Below are 17,500 nucleotides of genomic sequence, written 5' to 3' on the forward strand. Positions count from 1 at the left end.
GAGTTGGCATGTACTCCCCGTGTCTGCGTGGAGTTGGCATGTCCTCCCCGTGTCTGTGTGGAGTTGGCATGTCCTCCCCGTGTCTGTGTGGAGTTGGCAGTCTGTGTGAAGTTGGCATGTCCTCCCCGTGTCTGTGTGAAGTTGGCATGTCCTCCCCGTGTCTGTGTGAAGTTGGCATGTCAGCATGGGTTTCCTCCCACAGTCTAAAGACATGCAGATCAGGTGGATTGGCGATCCTAAATTGTGCCTGTGTGAGCCCTGCGGTGGGCTGGCGCCCTGCCTGGGGTTTGTTCCTGCCTTGTGCCCTGTGTTGGCTGGGATTGGCACCAGCAGGCCCCCCGTGACCCTGAGTTAGGGTATAGCAGGTTGGCTAATGGCTGACTGACTGTACAGCCCCCCGAATCTGCCTGACGGGATGCGCACAACATAAGAACCCAATGAGCCAAACAGGGGTTGTCCAGAGCTGTTCACAGGTGGCACGGTGACTGGGCGATGCCATCCACGCTGTCTTTGTGGAGTGTGCTGCTTTTCCTCTGCCCATCAGGGTTTTCTCTGACAGTCTGAAGGCCTTTTTGCACTCCTAGTCTGTTTGTTTTGTGCCAAATGCGGGGCCGATTTGTTATTTTGTTTCATTTTCCAGGTAATTCAGTTGTGCTTCACGCTGTAAACTTTCATGCCAGCTGAACATATCAATTAACACCCCTCAGGTCTACTGTGGACTCCTTTCATGGAGTCTTTTCTGGGAAAATCATTTCAGGTGTGCTGCACACCAGCACCTTTTCCGTAATTCTTCTTTTTATTGATCACACACAGCAGTATCAGCAAGACGCCTCTAGAAGAATATTTGGAAAGTATGTTGTAGAATCAAATATGCCAGGGGCTCCCATCCGGGGCCTGGTCAGGTGCCAGGCTTGCTCTGGCTGCCTGGTAATCCTGCCCCACGTGTGCCTGCTGTGCGTTCAGGCTCAGTTCTCTATGTGGACTCTCGAGTCGCCGTGCTGTGAATGAACGAGGGTCTCTAATTAGTGAGCGCAGACACGTTGCGTGCCGACCGCACTTTGCTCCTTGTTTCCAGCGGTTAGACTGGCCCCGTGTCAGATCACCTTCAGCCCTCATATAAACGCCTCAGCGTTCGCTTGGAAACGTTAAGGCCGATGTCTCCAAAGGGTCTCCGTCAGGTAGTTTTGGTCCCCACCGCAGTGCGATAGCAGTGGCCACATCTTCACAATCAAACCAGACTTTTGTGGAAATTGTACCAGAGGTCCATAAAGCTGCACCACACAGACTGGGTGGGACGAGGCCTGAAGACGCAGGATTTGAAATCAGCTCACTGTGGACATCTATGAATGTACAGAAGGTGCCTGGCATTGGGCTGGTGCCCAGTCACGCGTACATCTGGGCTTCCTGGAATTGCATTTTAGATAAAGCTGATGCCAAAAGTGAATTTTAGAAAACTATACACGTCCTCTTGTGATGGCAGCTGCCATGTCCTTGTCTTGCTATTCTAGAAAATAGGACAAATGTTTAAATAGTAAGAGAAAATGAGGCAACACCACCAAAGTGCCTGAGCTCCACATTCTGCTTTTCAAATGGGCTTAGGGTGGCACTGGATGGGCTGACAAGTTTTATCCTTTTAACATCCAGCAGACAATCAAAGCCTCATCTTTGTGCTCTAAACGTTTGAAAGCCATGATTCCTCGAACCACCACCACCATTATGGACGAGTGGTTTTTGAAATGGTCACTGCATCGTGTCCCTGGTGTTGGTCAGTCCCATCTAGTCAGCTACAAATTCAAATTACAACCCTGAGAAAAAAGAAACACCAAAGAAAACTCCGAGAGAATTCACAAGACATGCAGTAGCAACTCTCGGTCAACACATTCCTGGGCAAGTGCATGACACAGAGGGGCAGTGTGTCCAAATGCTGTTGTGTGCCCCTGCGTTCGTGCCCATCATGCAGAACAAACAAACACGTTGCACACGGGCCATGTCCTTCTTTTGTCCTGCTTATCCGACTGCTAGAGCGGCCGATGACTCAGCTGTTCCTCTTCCTCTTCCACGTCTTCCCCTTCTCGAGGTTCCTCCACCGCACCAAGGAAAGCTGCGTAATACCCGTTGCAGTAGACGGGCAGCTTGTTGGGGCAGGACTGCACCTGCTCTGGCTTCAGGGAGCACCAAGGATTAGCGCCACTTGTTATGATGTGGCACTCGAGCTCTGCCAGGATCTGCAGGGAGTACTTCAGCTCAAGGTCACTGTGGGGACAAAGAGTTAAGCCACGGTGGCAGGGACCTTACAACGTCAAGAGAAAACTCCTAAGCTGTCGCTGACTTAAAACAACATTGCGCTAAAGGTGACAACAATTAGAAGGACAGAGAAATACTTGGCACAGAGACGACTTTCAACACAAGCACACACTCAAAGCATGAGGAGCCCCACCGCGTGGCATCCTTCTTAAGCCCTCTCTAAACAATTAAATGGGCATTTGCTCTCAAGACAACTGATGCCATGGGAAAGGCAGTCACATCTGGGATATTCAAGGAGCACAGTCACACATATTAAAGAGAGAAAAAATGATATATCCACATACGTACTGTATATGCTGTGTAAATATATATATATATATATATATATATATATATAGAGAGAGAGAGAAATAGAATTGAAGAGCTCAATTTAAAGTGGCCATTGGACTGCTAAAGTGACAAGCAGCATGGCAGCTTTCAGAAAATGTGGTGCTGTTGGGTATCTTCATGCCACCATACGCACATGTGAGCCCCGTACTGCTGGAATGTTTGTCTGTGAGATGTTTAACATGTCGTTTCAGGCTGTCAGTATCTATCTATCTATTATATAGCGCCTTTCAATATATCTATTATATAGTGCCTTTCACTCTATCTATCTATCTGTTATATAGCGCCTTTCAATCTATCTATCTATCTATCTATCTATCTATCTATCTATCTATTATATAGCGCCTTTCAATCTATCTATCTATCTATCTATCTATTATATAGTGCCTTTCAATATATCTTTTTATCATATAGCACCTTTTACTCTATCTGTCTATCTGTCTAACTATCTAGCTATCTTTTTATCATATAGCACCTTTCACTCTTTCTATTTATCTATCTAGATATCTTTTTATCATATAGCGCCTTTCATTTCTATCTATCTATTGATCTATTATATAGCACCTTCACTCTATCTATCTTTTTATCATATAGCGCCTTTCACACTATCTGTCTATCTATCTATCTATCTATCTTTTTATCATATAGCACCTTTCACTCTATCTGTCTATCTATCTATCTAGCTATCTTTTTATCATATAGTGCCTTTCACTCTATCTATCTATCTATATATCTATTATATAGCGCCTTTCAATCTATCATCTATCTATCTATCTATCTATCTAAGTAGAGCACTTTAAAACACTGCTGAAAACACATTACTTTAACATGGCCTTTTTATAACTTCACTTTAACTTAATCCTGATACTCTGTATGTTCAATTCTTCATAATAACTATTCACAGTGGCTCCAAAATCCATACTGACCCCAACTCTCTCTTCTGTTTCTTTGTCCAGTGGCCTGCGCCACCACCACCTACTCAAAGCATCATGATGCACCAACATTGATGGACTGAAAACCAGAAGTCTACGTGACCATCATCATCAGGTCCTTCCATGAAAACCCTAAATACAAAGAGGACTGTTTCATTTATGTTAGGTAGATTGCCCAGAGGGGACTGGACGGTCTCGTGGTCTGGAACCCCTACAGATTTTATTTTTTTCTCCAGCCTTTGGAGTTTTTTTTTTGTTTTTTCTGTCCACCCTGGCCATCGGACCTTACTCTTATTCTATGTTAATTAATGTTGACTTATGTTTATTTTTTATTATGTCTTCTATTTTTCTATTCATTTTGTAAAGCACTTTGAGCTACATTTTTTTGTATGAATATGTGCTATATAAATAAATGTTGATTGATTGATTGATTGATATCTATTATATAGCGCCTTTCAATATATCTATTATATAGTGCTTTTCACTCTATCTATCTATCTATCTATCTATCTATCTATCTATCTATCTATCTATCTATCTATCTATCTATCCAGCTATCTTTTTATCGTATAGCGCCTTTCACTCTATCTGTCTATCTATCTATCCAGCTATCTTTTTATCGTATAGCGCCTTTCACTCTATCTATCTATCTATCTATCTATCTATCTATCTATCTATCTATCTATCTATCTATCTTGCTGATGGTCAGGGCCCTTAACTGGCTGGGATGCCTGTATAATGGAAGGGCCTGCGGAAAGGGTGTGCTCAGGGCATTATCTCCTTATCTCCCCTGGGACGCTAGAGGGCCGCCCCCACTGGGTTCCAGCAGGGCATGCTAGGAGATGGAGTCTGCTGCAGGCCTGTTGCCTTCCATAGGTGCCGCCAGGGGGTGCTGCTGAGTCCCACTATGTTGAGTACTCCCAGGAGCAGCACAAAAGAAGCCAGCAGCTAATACTCCGGGAGCCAGAGTCGGGAGGTGAAGAACAGAGGAAGAGGTGGACTGAGAGTGAAGAAGAGAAAGAAAAAGAAAGAAGAGAAGTGTGCTTTGTGCTGTGGATGGTGTTAAAAATTTTAAAAAGTGTGTGCTGGAGTTGTGTCCTGCGTCTGCCTGTGTCGAGTTTGGGTGACAGGAGCGCCCTCTGCAGGCTTCTCTCTCTCTATATATCTATATATATATATGTATATATATATATGTGTGTGTGTGTTTGTATAAATGGTGTAATGGAATGTTAAACTGGCAATGGCATCACCAGTAGGGCACAGCACAGCATGAACAGTCGCTCAAGCCTTCACGTGATTGACAGAACCACAATGGCAAAGCATCGCGGGTGTCAAAGGCTAGCGAGTGCTATGAGGTGGCCGTCTATCACGAGCGCGAGACGACCGCAGGTCTCAGTTGTTTTCTTTTCTTCACCATCTTCTTTCTCGTGTGTTGAATAAGCAAATGCCACATAGGTACAGGAATGGTACTTGGGTGGGCCTGAGCCCCTGCCTATTTGCCACCATTTCACTTTAGGCCTAAAAATCGTCAGCCAAGCCTGGACTGAATTTCTAGGAGCTCTTACTTGTAGAAAGTGAAGAGTGAAGGGATCCTGTAATCTCTAAGGAGAAGCAAAGTGGGTAGCCATCCCTCAGCCAGACCCTGCGAAGCATGAAATCCTGCAAAACAAAAATGACCATTTTTAAAAATGTTATAGCACCTTCACTGGGCTGAGTACAGCAGGCCAAAGCATGAAGAACATGACCACCAGATGAATTCACCAAGTGAGCCCAGCCAGAGGGCCACAATGCACTTGCTCGGTGGACACGGGTCACCCTTCAGGTCCTGTTATCTTGTCACACTCCGTTATTTCTGCACGCCATTGTTGCTTTGCTCAGACAGACAGTTTTAACCAGCGCCATTTATAGTGCCGATGCTCTGGCAGGCTCAAGGAGCAGGGCGGCGTGTTTTGGATGAATGAGATTACGTGTCTCATTCCCTGCTGCCTGCCTCTGTGGATTCTTTCAAATGAACTGCTGACAAGCTGGCCTTGGTGTCAAGGCAAGTGACATGTGGCTGTCAGCGGCCTGGCTGTATATTTAGACTATCTGTGTCCATAATGAAATATAATGCCAGCCAGACGAGACGTATGTGCAGCTAAAGCTCATCTAAGCACCCTCCATTGTGTGAAAACGTAATGTGTCAGTGGGGGCATTGTGGGGGGGTGCTCAGCGGGCAAATAGAGGACTTTAGTTTTTTATTTAGGCTCATTGTCCAGCGGGCAGCGTGGCGGTAAGAGGTGCCCCTCTGCATAACAATGCATCCATTTTCTTATCTGCTTGATGAAATGTTATGCACAATGACTTTGAGGTTCAAGTACTTGTGGTACTCTTAGCAAGTGACTGGGCCGGAGGACGAGGAGGAGGACGAGGAAGAGGACGAGGAGGTTAGGAGCACACACTGATACAGCGCATTAAAACACGGCGGCCAGCAGTGCACATGGCTTTTTACTTTTGCTTGTCTTGCTCAGCGAATGAACAGTGAAATGGCGCCGTCTTATTTCCCTCAGCAGTTTATACAGCTGGTAGATTTCTTAATGCCAGACAGCAAACGTGCGTCTTTACCCTCCGCAAGAGCCGCTCCGCTGTGCCAGTCTGATAAGCAGAGGCCTGTGAGTCAGCAAAACTCTCCTGCGGAGTCCTGCAGATACGGACGGAGATGTGGATGAATGGACTTTTATAGGGCAGGGGCTGCCAAGGAACAAGTACAACATGTCAGGGTGCCTCAAACGGGCTCTTCAGCGCAGAACGCTCAGTGATGCCGCCTAAACAATTGAATTTCCCTCCTCGGTTTGTTTTTCTCCAGGGGTCCCACTACTCTAGCGCCAAGCCAGAGACGTCGGAGATACTGGGAGCTTAGAAACAGCACGGCTCACGCAATGCGGTGGAATGCTAAGGGGGTGCGGACGGCCAGCTGTCCCGTCTCCAGGACCCCCACTGTGTCTGCCTTTGTCTGGCTCGACCTCTCATCTGGGGTGATCTCTGCTCTTGCTGTCCTTGTTCTTGGTTAATCAGCTCAAAGTTGCTTTGCTTCTCGCCATTTAGTGGATATCTTTGTATGCGTTTCGGGATTCCTGTGAATTTCTAATAGCACTCCAAGCCTGCGCCTGACTTGACGTGACGGTTTCCACAATTCCTTTTTGCTTCTGGAGACGCTCAGGTACTTGAGATGTATTACCTGCACCAGAATGTACTGTGAGCTGGACTAGCAGCAGAGTTTCAGGCTTGGCACCTTGGAGAAATGCTGATGGGTGGCATGTGGAGAATGGGTAGCAGCTTAGAAATGTGTGGCACAAGAAATGGGCAAGGCTGTAAAAAATAGGGAGAAAGGGGAGAAGCAGGCAGCAGAGATGTAAACTGACATGGCAGCACAGGAAGAAGGGCAACCATCATGAGCAATAAACTGTCAACAGAAGACCAAACCACAAACCGGCCCACTTACCCGGATGAAATCCCACCACTAAATCAGGCCGTGCAGCTTCCCGCGTCTCCACCATACTCTCCCAGAAGATGTGGTAAAGCTCTTTATACGCACTAAGGTAGACTCTTCCTTTAGGCCCTAAAGCCTTTAAAGGGGGTCTTGAAATGTCTCCCCTGATAACCTCTGGGCCCACCATCACCACCTCTAGGCCTTGGTTTCCAGAGAACATGCGAGCCAACTCATCCATGTCTGTGACTCGGGCATTTAACGTCTCTGTGTGAGAGGCTCCCACCACGTGGATGGTAAGGGGTTGCTTGAGGGGATTCAACCCAAATGTTTTCAGACCAAAGCCAATGGTCAGCGGCCGCGAAAGAAACTCCGAAGTGACTCTTTTGACAGACTCCTTCAGGTCCGGGTCTTCTGGACGTGGCTTGCCTGCATTTGACCACAGGATTCTCATGTGATCGCTCTCAAGCACTTTGTCAAGTTCATACTCCAGATTCTCTTGCATGGAAAACCAGTCGCCCCAACCCGTCAACTCATGCGGCTGCCTGGTCCAGGCACAGGTAGTGAAAGGAAGGACGCCTGCAATCAAAAGAGCGAGATGCGGGGTTAGCTGAGAAAAGACTGACACTCTGTCGGCTTAGGATTTTCCAGACACCAATCAGTCGACGTGCCCGTCCTCATCGATGGCCGTGAGCTTGGAGCCGTCATTGAGAATTTGGATGACAAGGAACTCTCAGTGTTAGCCTTTAATTGTGCATCAGAGGTGATGTATGGAACTGCTGCCAGGCTCAAGGAGAGTTCTCGGCCCATCTTCAAGACCAGCATCCTTTTTGTCCGTCAGCTCATTTTTTGTTATTCAAGGAGCTTGGCAGTGCAGGAGGAGTCCTAAAGTGGCGAGGTGCTTATAACAATGCACACCACACAGACAGAAGATTGGGGCAGCAGGGTGGCACAGTGGCAGTAAACAGACCTGGGTTCACATCCCGGGCCCTCCCTGTCTCCCTGTGTCTGAGTGGGCATCCTCCCACAGTCAAAAGACATGCAGCTTGGGGGTATTGTGGTAATAAAGTCCCTAAAGTGTGTGGACCGGCACCCCGTCCAGGGTTTGTTCCTGCCTTGCACCCTACACTAGTCGGGATAGGCTCCAGCACCCCCTCAGCCTTGTTTAGGACTAAGCGGGTGTGAAAATGACTGCATTGTCATGGCATGGGTCTGGGTATACCCCAAGAAGGCCAACAAGAAACTGGAGGGGACTGGAGGCCCAGATCAGCCCAGTTGAACATACTACTTACTAGTGCCAGCCTCACCAGGTAAAGTGGAAAGAAAATGTAAAGGACGACAACTTTAAAGTGCTTACCTCTGAAGACGAGCCACTCAACCAGACGGTCAATGGCTGCCAGCTGAAGCTTTTTGCAGAAAGCTTTGTGAGTTGGCCAATTCACCTTCTGACAGCTGACACCGCAGTAGTACACATTTTGACACCTGAAAGGCAAAAACGAGCAAACTGACGTGATTTACTTTACTGCCATAAAAAAAGCATCAGGCACGTGGAAACTGATTTGCTGAAGCCTGTCACCATTAAAACTTGAGTGCCGCCATAGAAGATCAGGGCCACATGAGAAGAACGCACAGCCTGAGCGCACTGGCATTTATTCAACACACTTTGACGGCTCAAGTCAGCACCTTTTACAGTCCTGTTTTCATATCTGCCAGACTGACAGACAGATTGACTTGAGATGTTCACCATACAGGAGTACACCCATCACTTCTCAGGAGAAAAACATCATCCAGTGATAATGTTGACTCCCATCTGCCCCTTCACCTCTTCCCAGATCTGCTCAATGCAATTTAAGGGATGAAGGCGATCCTGGCGGTACTCTGTACAGGGTAAGCACCCGCCCTGAATGGCACGACACTCCATTGCCAGACCAATATGCACCCCAGCACGTGTCCTGAAGGAGTCTGTGGACGTTGGAGAAACGGCAGCCGAACTGAAATGGAACTCGCATGAAAACCGCGAGGGCCACGCGTGTAGAAAACGCTGAAATGACGTCCGCATGGAAGTGGGCCACTGAGCGATCATTTCTGAAATGTTCCTAAATCAGGACTCCTAGCTGCTTGGCATTGCGGTCATCTCTCAGCTGAACGCCGTGCTTTTACCACTTTGAGCTCCGATTCTAGCGTGTGTGTCATACGTTGCAGGCCTTTGACTCCATTGCACTTTGCTGATGACTGCTAATCTGCTGTGAGCCCTTTTCTCCAGACAGATGAAGTACGTTATCACTCAGTGATTTGATTTATTTCACTTTGTTATGATGTGCTCCCCAAAGGGCAATACACACGTCAGGGTGTATCGATTGTATGCCTGGGATACTTCAGAGTTTATGCTGAATATGTGATATTTTTCACACAAGAATGACAAGCGGCTCTTAGTGTCATGGAGGCTCACATGATGAAAGCTCTTAATAGGATGTGCCCGCTTCCTTGTGCCGCTGACAGACTGCAGATGAGATTCGCTGGCACTCAATGAGCAGAAAGCGATAAGCATAAGACCGCGGCTTACTTCATTGGCATTCTGTATTGTGCCAAAGGGCTCATTAAAATATCTCGGGACAACTGCCTGGCACATTCACATTCCATGTATTTGTTTTAGTTTAGCTGGCGCTGTTATAAAGCACAATTTAGGACTCAAACATTTATTATTATTATTAAGTCACGTCAAATAATGAGTGCTGTTTGTAGTGCTGACCAGAGTGCACTTTGGGCCTTCCAAGGTCATTGATTCTCCTCTGCCAAGCTCTCGTGGCACAAGATGCCACCAATGATATTTGAGGCTGACACAGGAGGCACAGCCAGAGGGTGGCTCGCCACCTGTGCCCACCCTGCTGGTTCTCTGGTTGTCCGTTTTCAGTGCATTGCCTTTTGGGTTGCCTATTAATCAAAGCTGCTGGACTGTAAAGGTTTTCTGTGAGTAACTTGAATTCTTTTGGTTCTTGTAGATGGAGGCACCAAACATATGAAGCTAAGCAGACGTGGAGACGTTTTGGTTCATTCACAAGTGACTCCTTGCACCAATGGCCAAACGCTGCTGCTTTATGTTTGTGCCAACCACCTGTTGGTCCATTTGTGAGCAACTGGTTCTCAGATTCTCGACTTGCTCACTTACAGTGAAGTGAAGGTTTCAGCTCATGTAGCGTGAGACACACGACAGGTAGAATTTCTGTGGAACAGGAATGTCCTTCCTGCTGACAGTTAACCATTGTCCAGTGTCACCCACATGCACATGGGAGGCAGCCAAAGGGCCTGAGTGAGGGCAATTCCGAATCAGACCGGGATGTGGCAGAGTGCGCTGACTCCTGCAGCCCATTCACGGGAGATCCCACCAGGCCCTCTTGACGTCACGTCCGGGTCCGAGCCTATGGAAGAAGACCCCCATGAGCCCGACCCCTTTGACCTCACTTCCTGTCTTCCCCTTAAACGCCTCCACCTTTTCCCTATTCCCTCAGTTCTGTTTTGTGCACAGCAGTGCTGTCATTTACGTCAATTTGCAGCCAGGAAATCAACATATGGGTGGCTGCCCCAAACCTTTTAATGACTCTTATGTCTGGCACTTTTTCTCATCTACTGGACCATCGTGCCACACATGCTCTGGTTCCTCATAAAGAAATATTAGAATCCGATTGACCAGACTAGGGCTACAGTACCATGGGACAAAGAAAGGTGCTACATAAAAGTACAAGAAGCTGCAGCCAGGGCTCACTGCACTGCCATCTCCTCTGTGTGACGTGTCCCTAAAAATGAAAGCGGTCAAAGTGACTCAAGTGACTGCTTTGTTAGTTTGTGCGAACCTCAAAATACATTTTAAAAACATGTTCCGAATCACAGAGTGCTCATAAGTGACTCACTGGCAGGTCATTGTCACAGCGTGTCCAGGACATATTAAGAGCTATGACAGAAAGAGAGCATCAGGAAATGAAGGAAGAGTAAATGAATTCAGGGACGTGCCAAGGACGAGAAAAGCTAAAAATGTTCAAATCAAAAGGCAAAGCCAGTTGCGTCATTTGGGGGGTTTCTGGGACTTTTGCCCCCCTGATCTTTGAGAGCACTTCCACAACCCATCCAATCGATTTAAGCTTTTTCCTCCTGCTGTGCATTCTGTCATGCGTGGACCACTGGGTGAAAACCTCTCTCCACAGGGGACCACCCTGCTATTCCACCTAACACACAGGATGAAATGACAGCCTTATTGAAATTAGGGTATCGAGGAGGGACGGCTAGGCACCTAATAAACTGCTAAAGCTGTGCCACGTAGGTCAAGGAGAAAAGAAGATCAAAAATTAAACAGACCTGCTGCTAAGTTCTTTGAACCCTCCTTTGCTTTCTCCTTGCTCGCTTCATTGTTTTTTGGCTAAACTATGCCATACCTTTTGCCAGTCTGGCATTCTTTGACGTGTTTTCTATCCAAGGTTGAGTGACCACTGGGAGGTGCTGTCATGTTTATCACATATGTGGTCCATGATACCTCTGCCAGGCTCTGCTGTGGGCTGATGATGCATCGTGGTAGCTTCTCAAGACTGCAGCCACCCGTGTCTACGCTGGCAGGCGTAGCAGACGTTTCTTCAATTACAGTCTCATATTTTTCTGGCACTCTTATATCGAGACCTGACCTAGTAAGAAGCTGGAACAGAAAAGGCTGCCAGTCCTCCCATTAAAAGTCATCTGCTAAGTTATCAAATCCTAAAATTAGATCTAGCTGGTGGCACTTTTATTGCCAAGGCCAGTGACAAGATAGGCTCTCAGCAAACCAGGACATTTCATGGGTTCCTCCCGTAACGTGTATTTTTATGTTTCGACTGTGTCACATCGTGTCATGCATTGCTTTTTATTGCAAATCTTGCCTTCCATTTTACCTTTTGCACCGGCGAAGTGCTGCAGGATCCATTAGGTCTTGTGGAAGCTTCTTACACTCAGCACAAAATCTGAAAGTGTCCTCAATCTTCTGAAACATCTCACGATGAGAACGGATTCCAAAGTCCTTGCCAAATTTTGTTCCTTCCAAGGCAGACCTTTGCAAAAAAACAAGAGTGGTAGGGTAGCGTCATTAGAAATGGACATCCAGCATCTGTTGGCAGCGGCAGCGGCAGCTGGTGAAAACAATTTGGGCAGGAGGGCAGTATTTTGGGGGACAAACTCAAGCAGCACTTCATAGCTCAGAAGAAAAGAGAAGAAGACACACACACACACACACACACACAGGGCACGTAGAGTAGTGAGAAAAGCGCTATATAAATGTAAAGAATTATTATTAGTGCTAGTGTATCCAGTAACGTGTTGGTGGGTTAAAGTCTCTGGTATCAGTGAGGGTCACGGACCCTCTGCGACGGGCTGACCTCTGTGTTAGAGTTGACTGCAGTTCTCAAATCAACAACAGTTAAGAGTCTGGACAGCCATGTCACCAATGCGGGCCCAGCATTGCAACATATTTACTTTAAAATGTTAAAAACCAAAAGTGCCAGTGAAATGCCCTCCCGGTGCCAGATTGGGTGACTGGCTGGGAATTCAGAATGTCTGTTATGTCTATTAGTGTTTCTGGAGATGGCTCCATCCTGCCTACTCTCTGGCGCTATTGGTGCCATGCTTGTTAAGCAAGAGAACCTTAGTGAAACACTCGGCTCACAGACACCAACCCTGGGAGAAACGTGTGGTGATTTCATTCTTGGTGGACTTTTTATTGATCTTGTTTTTGTCGTGCTTACTGTTAACTTTCTGTGGATTGTCAGGAATATCGCGTTAGGCTCCACGTCAGCTCTCCGTGTAATTCTGAAGCCGGGTGAGGGCTTTCATGCCTCCACCATTATTTCAGATGTATAGGAGAAGAGAAGAATGGAAGACACGTAGCAAATGAAAAATTCTTATTTTATCAGATGCTGCCAACTCAGTCCGCCATCTGCAGAAGTGATGTTCACTTTTCACAATAACACGTAATGAGGAGGATCTTTGAATTGATGAAGATGTCAGCAATGATTTGCGTCTGGCTTCTCATGAACATCGCTTATCTCACAAGAAGGGAAGCAGGGAAACCCTAACCCTAAGCCTAACCCTAAGCACTCCTAAAGTGGAAGTCCTGACAGTTTTTACCAGAAAATGGAGGGTCTCCTCTCCTTTATGGAGCTTCATGGTCCACATCTCAAAGCTTAGCCTTAGTGGAACATTTTTGTTAATTTTTTAATGTTTGGCTTTGCATTTTCCAAAAATGGTTGTTTTTGTTTTCCATTTCATTTTTCTTTTGTTTGCCTATGTCTATAGCCTCATATACTTACATTTCCAGAAACTGTTTGGTTTTGCACACTTCAGCTAGTGTTTGGTGTTTGTGGTCACAGGCTGCCGTCAAGGAAATGCCAACTAGGAAAACGTTGAACTGAGCCAGACATCCAACTCCCCTGAACTGGTTGGATTCTCATTGCCTTTGTTAAAATGGGCCCTGAAAGCAGAAAGCCTACAGTTGTCTTAAAAGGAAGGCTGTGGGTTATCTCTTCGGGTTTCCGTAACTTAACAACAAGCCATCTTTTCAGGAACATTAACTATTTCTTTATGCTTCTGGTTCAAAACGACCTAAACATTCCATGTGGAGCTCCTGTGAAACAGCCACAGGTTAATGGAGGACGTCGACTGCATGGTCTGTGTTAATAATTTACTGCATACAGGAGCCCAGGGCAGCATTTAATCCTCAGCTTGTAATGAACAGGCTTGGGTGTTATTGGGTAAACAGGAAATTCTTTTGTTTGTTCTTTTGGTCCTTTTTCAGTCCTTAATCCACTGTTTACTGTTTAAGTGGCTGGAGAAAGGCGACCAAAGTGTTCTCATGATTAAAGACATTTCAGCTCCGCAAGGAAAACTCCAAAGTAACAAAGACATCTGAACAGAAGAAGAATCACCATAAGGCCGCAAACCTACAAAGAAAAGCTATTTTAAATCGCCATTGCTCTTATTTAAACTCCCTTAAGCAGCAGACTGCTATTACATTTGCTTCAGAGCCAGGCCGAGGGTCAGTATGTCAGCTCCATAGTGTTTCTTAATAATGTATCTTCCTCATTATTACCGCTTTATTCACATTAATTGTAATTAATTAGAAATGGCCGCCTGCAGTAATTTGACTTTACTTGCCTTTTTATCAGAGACGTGACAACAACAGATCTGAAGTTGGGCTGCTGTTCTGTCGTAGTGATGTTACGACACTGAGCCTGATGTCCATTGCCGAGTCCATTCTTGTCCTGGCTTTTTTTTTTTTTTTTTTTTATTTATTAATTTTATTACAATCAATACATAGCAATCAAGTTTTTACAAAAAAAAGAATTATGCTAAGAACAGATCGATCCCCACCCTTGAGAGAGAGAGCAAGCCAAACGGTGTAAAATTTAAGGCTTTTAAAAATACCTAAATCAACAAATTCTCTGTGCTTTATAAAATCATTTCAAAATATTACTGATTAGATCCTGCCATGTTTTGAAAAAGTCTGCACAGATCCTCTAACTGAGTATTTGATTTTTCCAATTTTAAATAATATAACACATCAGTTTCCCACTGACTTAAAGAGGAGAGTTTGGGTTCTTCCAGTTTATCAGAATAAGTCTGCGTGCCAACAGTGTAGTGAATGCAATCACAATTTGTTTGTCTTTCTCCACTTTAAGACCCTCTGGAAGAACCCCAAACACAGCTGTTAATGGGTTAGGAGGGATTGTGAGTCCAAGACTGTCTGAGAGGTAATTAAAAATTTTTGTCCAGAATAATGTTAATTTGGAGCAGGCCCAGAACATGTGACCTAGTGAGGCTGGGGCTTGGTTGCAACGTTCGCAGGTTGGATCATGCCCTGGAAACATTTTGAGAGTTTTAGTCGAGACAGATGTGCTCGATATATAATTTTGAGTTGTATAATTGTATGCTTTGCATATGGAGCTTGAGTGAATTCTCTGCATTGCTACTTTCCACTCCTTTTCTGATATATTAATTGAGAGGTCATTTTCCCAGTGTCCTCTTGGATCTTTGAAAGGAAGGGATTGTAAAAGGATTTTATATATTGTAGAGATGGAGTCTAACTCCTTGAAATTGAGCAATAATTTTTCCAGCGTGGATGAGGGTGCAAGATGAGGAAAATCTGGAAGGTTCTGTTTAACAAAGTTCCTGATTTGAAGATAGTGAAAGAAATTTGTAGCTGGAATGTTAAATTTGGAATGTAATTGTTCATAGGATGCAAAGACGTTGTCTATATAAAGATCTCTAAGCAAGTTAATTCCAAATTTTTCCAGATATTAAAACTGCATATGTTTGTGAGGGTTGAAAGAGGTGGTTCTTTTGCAGGGTGCCACAGAAAGAAGCTTCTCCGTCTTAAAATGCTTTCTACATTGGTTCCAGATTCTAAGTGAGTGGAGCACAATTGGGTTATTAGTGTATTGCCGATAACGTGTGTTTATTGGAGCACAAAGCAAGGAATACAAAGAAGTACTGCAGGATTTTACTTCTATTGCGGTCCATGCCTGTGTATGTTCTTCTATTTGTGTCCAGGTTCTTATCGACTGTATATTTGCCCAGTAATAAAACTGGAAGTTAGGTAGAGCCATGCCACCTTCTGCCTTTTGTCTTTGTAGGGTCGCTCTTTTGATGCGTGGATGTTTAGAATTCCAAATAAATGAGGTTATTGTTGAATCTAATTGCTTAAAGAACGATTTATTAATGTATATTGGTATGTTTTGAAATAAAAAGGAGCTTAGGAAGAATATTCATCTTAACAGTGTTAATTCTTCCAGCTAGTGTGAGATGAAGGGTTGACCATCTATGCAAGTCTTGTTTAATTTTTTCCATGCAGACACGAAATTTTGTTGATAAAGAGCTTTATGTTTACTTGTGATGTTTACCCGAGGTATTTAAACTGTTCTGCAATGATAAAAGGAAGGGTGTCTAATCTAATATTATATGCTTGAATTCACCGGAAAGAGTACACTTTTATTCAGATTAATTCTGAGACCAGAGAGCTTTTGAAATTCTGTGAGTGCTGCTAAGACTGCAGGCACAGAATTTTCTGGGTCCGATATATACAGTACCATGTCATCTGCATATAATGAGATTTTCTGTTCCAGTCCTTCTCTGCTAATCCCCTTTATCTGATCAGTATTTCGACAATGTATTGCCAGTGGTTCAATGGCAATTGCAAACAGCAGTGGTGACAAAGGGCATCCTTGTCTTGTGCCACGTTCTAGTTTAAAGTAGTCTGAGCAAATGTTATTGATGCAAACTGAAGCTTCTGGGTTAGTATACAGTAATTTAATCCATGCACAAATGTTCGGGCCAAACCCAAACTTCTCCAAAATAGTAAAAGGTATTTCCATTCAATCATGTCGAATGCTTTTTCTGCATCCAATGATAATAATATTTCTGGGGTGTTTGATTTAGTTGGTGAGTATATTACATTAAACAGGCGTCAAGATTTGAAGATAAGTGTCGGCCCCTAATAAATCCAGTTTGGTCTTGTGATATTACTGAGGGAGCACTTTCTCCATCCTTCTAGCTATGATTTTAGAGAGTATTTTAACGTCGTTATTCAGAAGTGAAATTGGTCTGTATGATGCACATTGTAATAAGTCCTTATTTTGTTTTGGAAAGACAGTGATTAGTGCTTGGCGAAAGGTTTGTGGAAGAGATTGGTTATCTCTGGCTTCTGTAAATGTTGCTAATAGGAGGGAGCTAGCTGAGCGGAGAATTTCTTGTAAAACTCTGCAGGGTAGCCATCAGGGCCTGCTGCTTTTCCACCTTGGAGTGACTTTATAGCATCCAGTAATTCTGATAATGACAGAGGTTTATCGAGCTCCTCCACACTAAAAGCGTCAATTTGTGGTATCTGTAATTTATCCAGAAATGCATTAGATTGTATATTGTCTTCTTTAAACTCAGTAGTATATAGGGATTTATAGTAGTCTCTAAAAGTGTACATTATATTTTTGTGTTCGATGATTTTATCTCCATTCGTGTTAGTAATTACGAGATTGCGTATGCACATCTTGCTTGTGAATTTGTTGCGCTAAAAGCTTATTAGCTTTCTCCATGTTCATAATAATGATGTCTGGATTTGTAAATTAGTTGTTCGGTTTCTTTAGTTGTCAAGAGGTTTAATTCTGAATGTAGAGCCTGCCTCCTCTTATGTAGAGTCTCGCTTGGTAGTCTGGCATGTTCTTCATCTATTTTAGTAATTTCGCTTTTTATCTCTGCTACTTTCTTCGCTTCGGATTTATTTCTGTGGGAAAGATATGAGATAATCTGTCCTCTTAAGAAGGCCTTAAGAGTTTCCCAGAGTATTCCTGCAGAGATCTCAGGGGATGTATTTGTCTCTAGAAAGAATTCAATTTGTTTGGATATAAATTCAGTACAATTCTCGTCAGCTAATAGAAGCGGATTGAGCGCCATCTGCGGGGTGAGTGTATGG

The 17,500-nt window shown here is 44.6% G+C and overlaps 1 protein-coding gene across 1 annotated transcript in view; it reads right to left on the minus strand.

Moving 5' to 3' along the window:
- Positions 1–311: 311 nt before the first annotated feature.
- The window catches only part of LOC120542773 (putative protein MSS51 homolog, mitochondrial), a 33,101-nt gene continuing 15,912 nt past the window's right edge, over positions 312–17,500 (minus strand). The window contains exons 3-7 of the mRNA XM_039775429.1: positions 11,940–12,095; positions 8,387–8,511; positions 7,045–7,608; positions 5,129–5,222; positions 312–2,253 (exon numbers count right to left, since the gene is read on the minus strand). Coding sequence (XP_039631363.1) covers positions 2,019–2,253; positions 5,129–5,222; positions 7,045–7,608; positions 8,387–8,511; positions 11,940–12,095 — 1,174 coding nt within the window. The 3' untranslated portion in view covers positions 312–2,018. The remainder of the gene's footprint in view (positions 2,254–5,128; positions 5,223–7,044; positions 7,609–8,386; positions 8,512–11,939; positions 12,096–17,500) is intronic.

The sequence above is a fragment of the Polypterus senegalus genome, chromosome 13, assembly GCF_016835505.1.
Source record: "Polypterus senegalus isolate Bchr_013 chromosome 13, ASM1683550v1, whole genome shotgun sequence".
NCBI lineage: Eukaryota > Metazoa > Chordata > Cladistia > Polypteriformes > Polypteridae > Polypterus > Polypterus senegalus.